Raw genomic sequence first — 7,247 nt, 5'->3', positions numbered from 1 at the left:
TTTTTCAAAATTTTCAAATACTTTGTTCTGAGATACCTTACAAATGTCATTTAATATAATAACTTAATTAAAAAAGTAGTGAAGATAATTGAAAGTAGGACCAAAGGCTTCTATTGTAAACAACTAAAGGATGCATGAAAGGGGCAAGATCAAAATAGAAGATAAGAGATAGGAAAAGGATAGTAAAGATAATTGAAAGGTATCAAAGGGCAGCCCCCTCAGTCAAAGCCCAAGTCCAAAAACAAAATGGAAGTCGACTTTACACTTTCCATTTTCCAAAATTTCCACCCAAACCCCCGCGCCCAACTTCTTCCCTTTGACGCCTACCCCCACTCGACTGCTACACACTCTTCTGCTACATGTATTCATCTATTTGTACCTATACGACCCAGATTTGATTCTCTCTTTATACACGACAGTTGTAATTCCCCTTTTTAACTCAATTCTCTATGTACCCTTTTCATTAACTTCTCTAATTCCCCCAAATTCTTGTTTCTTGATGCGCCTTTTTTTGAACAAACCCAGTTTTAGTATTCCAATCAATATTATTCGATCTGCTTTCTTTAATAGCAACAGAAGATACCCTTTACCCATTAAGAATCACAATCTCAATTTCTTTTTCAGAAGAATTTCATCAATGGCGACAACTCCAAAGCCAAATGAAGAAGGGGCCGCGAAACGTTTTTGGGATAAATTTAGTAAGGAATCGAATTTGACACTCTACACGCCTTTTGTGGTCTCTTTGGCTTCTGGGAATCTTAAGATTGATACATTTGGACATTATGTCGCTCAGGATGTTCATTTTTTCAAATGCTTTGCTCAAGCGTAAGTAATTTTGGCTCTTGAATTGTTTAATTTTGCCCATTTGGGGGTATCGGAGTGTATTTGATTTTGGGGGTTGTTTTTTCGTTATAGATATGAATTAGCAGAGGATTGTGCAGATGATGATGATGCTAAGGATTCCATTGTTGAATTAAGAAAGAATGTTCTCTACGAGCTTAGACATCATGCCTCTTTTGTTCAAGTAAGATTTCATTACATTTATATATTAATTTTCTTCCCTTGCCTTCTTGCTATGTGTTCTTTATGTAATTACTATTTCTATGGCCAAATAAAGAATGTAGATTGATTTCAATTGGGTATTGCCGAAATGTCTAATGAAGTTTCTTAATGTGTTGTTGAACAACGTGACATTTTCTTTGCGTTATTAGTATCTTGATGTTCTATAGTGGTAGAATCTACAACTAGTTAATAAGTATTATCTTATTATGTTAGTTAATTTGATATAAAGGGAGAATTTACAACTGATTGAAAACTCATTATATGATAAATCTGTGATAATGGTTGAAATTTCTAACATGCTTTCCATCAAGTTGTTCTTCCCCTTATACTCTTGTCCTAATTTAATTACAAAATGTATGTAGAATGTGTGTTCTTGATAAATCTTTTTGTTCAAGTATATAAACGAAAAAAATGTGAAAATAGAGCAATACCTTTGTATCTATTTTTCCTTTAAACAGACATTTATGAGTAAGCAACTAAGATGCTGTTTCTTTTTGACTTAATACGAAAGCACATCTTAATAGAGAAACTCAAGGAAAGGAGGCTTTTTCCATTTAGTGTCAACACATATTTATGTTTTATGGTTAATGTTTTATCAAGGAGCTCTTTTCTTTTATTTCACATTTTGAATTTGGATGTATACAAACATGAATTTCTCTCCCCTAGAACCTTCACTATGTACCTTATGCAAAAAGTTTTACCATTTTTGTTTTGTTTTCTTGTCATTTGGGTCATGACCTGAGGGTATAATTGGAAATTGAAATATGTACATACAACATGCTCTTGTTAGTGCTTAGTTTAAACATTACATTATTAAAATGCAAGAAACAACATTATTCTATCATTTTTTTTCTCATTATAGCTTCTTAGTTCCATTTCTTTCTATTACAACATTACACTTTCAATCTTTTTCATATTCAATCATTGTACTTCAAAAATTATATCCAATCACAACATTTTACTTTCATTTTCTTTCTTATATAGTCATTCTACATTGAAAATCTACCTAATAAACAGATAAATAAAAGTACATTTGCTAATTCTTTCAATTTTTCTTTATAAAATCAAACATGTGAATGTAGGAATGGGGTGTAGACTTATCAAAAGAAACAACACCAAATGCTGCAACAACAAAATACACAAATTTCTTATTAGCAACTGCATCTGGGAAAGTTGAAGGAGTAAAAGGTCCAGGAGAACTTGCAACTCCTTTTGAGAAAACTAAGGTTGCAGCTTATACACTGAGTGCAATGGCTCCTTTCATGAGGCTTTATGTTTTTCTTGGAAATGAGCTTAAATCATTTGTTGATGTTGATGGAGATGAACACCCTTACAAGAAGTTGATTCACAAATACTCTTCTGAAAGTTATCAGGTTTGAAGTTTGACTTTTTGGTTTGACTTTTTTGGGGTTAAAGTATGAGGTCAAGTTCATAGAAATAAGTTGATGGATGATGCTATATGTAGATTGTAGAATGTGATGTAGTGTATATTCTCTTATGGGTTAATCTCATAAAAAAACTTGCATTTTTTCATTTTTTTATTTGACCCTTTTAGCAGTTTTTTTGGAAAAAGCTAAAAAGTTGAGGGTTTTTCTGAAAACGATTAAAATGTTGAGGATTTTTTCGGAAAAAAATAAAAAATTAACGGTGTTTTTCGGAAAAACTGAAAAAAGTAAAGGTTGTTTTAGGAAAAAAAATAAAGTTGAGGTTTAATCCGGGAAAAACACAATGTATAAGGTCTTTTATGAGAAAATGAAACGTTGTTTGGATAAATGATGTTTAAGAAACATTTGAAAAAATGAAGACATATTTGGGTAAATGGAAGGAAAAGTATAAATGAGGGGAAATTTGTAAAAAAAAACAGTTATATCAATTCCCATAGGTGATTTTGTAAAATAGTTAGGGAAAGCCTCATTTATCTGACTTTTTTCTAATAAGTTGTTATTTCTGCTATATGTCAAAAAGAAACACTTGTATATAGTATTATAGCTTACAAATTTAAGTCATGCTGACATTAAGTCCATTAAATAAAAAAGAAAAAATCACCTTAAATTCATAGTCTTGTTGTTCTTATTGAAAATGGAAAAAGTTATAAGTTTGATTGTTTTACTTTGGGTTAATCTCATAAAAGACCTTATATTTTGTCTTTTTTCCGGATTACACCTCATCTTTATTTTTTTTCTTGAGAAAGTCCTTGTATTTTTACATTTTTTCCGAAAAAACCCTCAACTTTGTCTTTTTTTATTATTTTTTTTTCTGAAAGAAACCCTCAACCTTCTAAATGTATCCGAATAAATCCTCAACTTTTTTAGTTTTTCCCAGAAAACCCCTCACATTCTACAACTTTTTTCGGAAAAGAAATGACTAAAAGGACCAGATCGGAAAAAATGAAAAAATGCAAGGTCTTTTTCAGGAAAAAAAAGTTAGAGGTTTAATCCAGAAAAAACACAAAATACAAGGTCTATTTTTGAGATTAACCCTAGAAAAAAAGGTCAAATCCCTACAATTACAAACATGATGTTACTTTTACTTTTTTGAAATTTAGGCCACAATGCTTCAAATCCATTAAAAATAAAAAAAGAAAACAACACCTCAAGTCCATACTCTCTTCTCCTTGAAAATGGAAAAACCGATAACTTCAATTGTTTTGATTTTCTCACATCCACATAAAAAAAGTCAAATCCTTACAATTATAAACATGATATGAATTTTTCTTTTTTGAAATTTAGGCAACAATGCTTCAAATCGAAGACTTATTGGACAAATTAAGTGTCTCTTTGACTGGTCAAGAACTCGATACAATGCAAAAGCTTTATCATCAAGCATTGAAACTTGAGATGGAATTCTTTTTAGCTCAACCTCTTCATCAACCAACTGTTCTTCCATTATCAAAGCAGCATATTCCTTCAGAAAATCAACTCATGATTTTTTCTGATTTCGATTTGACATGCTCAGTTGTTGATTCATCTGCCATTTTAGCTGAGATTGCTATAGTTACTGCACCAAAATCTGATCAAAGTCAACCCGAAAGTCAAAGTCAAAGTCAAATTGTTAGGATGCCTTCAGCTGACTTGAGAAACACATGGGAGATGCTCTCAAAAGAGTACACTGAAGAGTATGAACAGTGTATGGAAAGTATGTTGGCCAATGAAAAAGGTAATTCCTTGTTTTAGGGGTAATTAAATTAAATAATCATAAGAATATATGATAACAGAAAACTCCTAAAAATAGAAACTTTTTAAAATGTTAAACATGTATTGGATTACATATTGCTAATATATCATATATGTAGTTTGTTATTATGGGTAAAAAAGTAAAGAGTAAATTACACAAATGGTCCCTATGGTTTGGGGTAATTTGCACGTTTGGTCCCTGACTTATTTTTTTTAACTCCGAAAGTCCCTACAGATTGTTTTTCTTGCGCGCTTGGTCCCTGTCTTACCTAAAAAGACTATTTTGCCCTTGATTTTTTAATTTATTTAAATAAACACATCCCCAACCCCAACCCCAACCCCAACCCCAACCTCAACCCCACTTCCACCTAACCTTACCTACCCAACCTTATTTAAAAAATCAAGGGCAAAATAGTCTTTTTAGGTAAGACAGGGAGCAAGCGCGCAAGAAAAACAAACTGTAAGGACTTTCCGAGTTAAAAAAAAAATAAGTGAGGGACCAAACGTGCAAATTACCCCAAACCATAGGGACCATTCACGTAGTTTACTCGAAAGTAAAGTAAAGTATGCTTTATAAGTTTGATGCTATACATATTTTGGTTATTATCTGTAGATAAGTAGAGGGTGAATAAGTAATTTTAGTCAAAGCGAGTAATTAACTATTTGGTGGTTTTGCTTACAGTTGAGAGTTTTGAGTATGAAGGGCTGAAGAAAGCAGTTGAACAGTTAGTGGAATTTGAGAGAAAAGCAAACATGAAAGTGATTGAATCAGAAGTGCTGAAGGGATTAAATCTTGAAGATATAAAACGTGCAGGAGAACGTCTTATTATGCTTGATGGATGCATGGGTTTCTTTCAAAGTATCATCAACAATCAAAACTTAAATGTCAATGTTCATGTCTTATCATATTGTTGGTGTGCTGATCTTATTAGATCAGCTTTCTCATCAGGTATTATTATATCATATCATATATGTATAAATCAATTCACTTTTCAAAACAATCAATTTAACCACTTAAATGTTTGTTTTCTATTGGTTTTTAATAGTTAAATGGTTAAATTGACAAACTTGAAACTTGTGAGAATGCTCAAAATGTGGCTTTTTTTTTAAAAAAAAAAAAAAAAAACGTTCACAATTTTATTAGTTTAACAACTTAACTGTTTTCTGTAGTGATTCAAATGTAATACTTTTTTTTCTTAAAAATTCACTTTTTACAGTTTCTAAGATTTGTTATAATGAAAAGAGTACAATTAAAAAAAAGTTAGTCTCACTATTTTGTTGATTTAGCTACTGAGATATTTTTTTTTTCCTAATTGATTTAACTGATGTAATATTGTTCTTTATCGATTGAGCCATTGAACTATGGTTCTAATAATCATAAGAGACAATACTTTTGTGGCTATATCGATAAAATGGTGAAAGTAAATTGTTGTTTTTTTAATGATTATTATAATAATAGTTTTGATGGATAAATCAATCAAAATAAATAGTTGTGTAGCTAAATCAATAAACTTGTGAAAGTACATTGTCCTTTTATCTACTCAATTATTATTCATTTATAGTCATTAGAATAATAGTTTAGTGGCTAAATCGATAAAATGATATAAAACTACATTCTCTATGTCTGTATGTTTTTTTTCTTTTTTTTGCAAAAGCAAGTAAATTATGGTTTCTTTCATTAAACAAACAGGAGGTCTACACCAAATCAACATACACGCAAACGAATTCGAATACCAAAATTCATTATCCACAGGAGAAATCATCAAAAAAGTCGAATCCCCAATCGACAAGCTTCAAGCTTTCACCAACATTCTCAAAAACAATCCACAAACGGGCCCCACAAATCTCACAATCTACATCGGGGACTCAGTTGGAGACTTGCTATGCCTTCTAGAAGCTGACATTGGCATAGTCATAGGGTCAAGTTCAAGTCTAAGAAGAATCGGGACCCACTTTGGCGTATCTTTTGTCCCTTTATTTCCCTCTTTAGTCAAGAAACAAAAGGAATGTATCGAAGGAAGCTCTTTTAAATGGAAGGGGCTTTCGGGTGTTCTTTATACGGTTTCTAGTTGGGCTGAAGTACATTCTTTTATAATTGGTCTTTAAAAAGAAAGAAAGAAAGAAAGAAACTGGTTTTTATGTGTAGTAGTTATAGCATGAAGAAAAAAGAGGTGTCTTTACGTATAATAGAAGGAAGATACAACTTCTCATGGCTGATTTTATTACTAGCCATTGCTTATTTTTCATAATCTTGGCATATTTTGTTTCATCTTTTGTAATAGGTTTTTGGCTCATATATGGATGCCATTGTTTTGGGATGCGAATTCGTGAAATGGGTATGAATCTTTTTTGTTTTCTTGTTGATTTTGAGTATAAATGAAAGTATAATGTTGTAATACGCAGAAATGAAATAAAGAAAAGTGATTTGTTGTTATTTGTTGCATTTAATAATCACCCTTTGGGAATTTTGGTATTGTTTTTGACTCTTGCAGGCTGAGAGATTTTGTTGCAGAGATGAATGGTTTCTTCATAAGATGGGTGGGAGGATCTATTATCATAATTCAAAGTTTTGACTTTTGTTTCTACTTTGATATAATTCAGATTTTGATTCAAATTTTTGGTTGGTAAATATGTGAAAACTCTTGTGATGGTTCAAATTTAATGCACCAGATGATGTTTTTCTATTGATATGGATGATGCTGGAAAAAGTTTCATTATCATCAATGTCTAAAATTCATGTTATATATGTATGGGTCCAGAGAATTATATGACCAATCAAAATAAATTTTGGTTAGAAGATAATTTTTTAATGTGTCTAACAATGTGTGTGAGGATGGTTAAACTAGAAAATAAATTCTGCCTATTTTTAGAATTTAAATGTTTTAAAGAAATGCTATTATAGAATCTTAAAGAATAAATAAGGTTATGTTGTAAAAAAAGATTAAATCACACAATCCTAAACAAAAAAAATATGAGAATGGTCTAAGTTAAAAAAAAAAAAAAAAAAGACAA

General features: G+C 30.9%; 1 protein-coding gene across 2 annotated transcripts; it reads left to right on the top strand.

The window, feature by feature from the left end:
• Positions 1 to 236: 236 nt before the first annotated feature.
• On the top strand, positions 237 to 6,919 carry LOC145086176 (bifunctional TH2 protein, mitochondrial-like). 2 transcript variants are annotated; one of them, XM_079023923.1, is made up of 8 exons: positions 237 to 421; positions 625 to 825; positions 916 to 1,024; positions 2,145 to 2,435; positions 3,792 to 4,218; positions 4,918 to 5,184; positions 5,926 to 6,571; positions 6,728 to 6,919. In XM_079023923.1, the coding sequence occupies exons 2-7, from the start codon at positions 638 to 640 to the stop codon at positions 6,339 to 6,341; spliced, it is 1,698 nt and encodes a 565-aa protein (XP_078880049.1). In that variant the 5' UTR covers positions 237 to 421; positions 625 to 637; the 3' UTR covers positions 6,342 to 6,571; positions 6,728 to 6,919. The 2 variants fall into 2 exon arrangements, with proteins under 2 accessions (XP_078880049.1, XP_078880050.1); XM_079023924.1 differs by having other exon boundaries at positions 240 to 825.
• Positions 6,920 to 7,247: the final 328 nt, after the last annotated feature.

The sequence above is a fragment of the Lactuca serriola genome, chromosome 2 (genome assembly GCF_051521515.1).
Source record: "Lactuca serriola cultivar US96UC23 chromosome 2, Lser_US96UC23_V15, whole genome shotgun sequence".
Lineage (NCBI taxonomy): Eukaryota > Viridiplantae > Streptophyta > Magnoliopsida > Asterales > Asteraceae > Lactuca > Lactuca serriola.
Note: the sequence above shows the minus strand (reverse complement) of the source record. Positions and strands in the feature narration are given on the sequence as shown.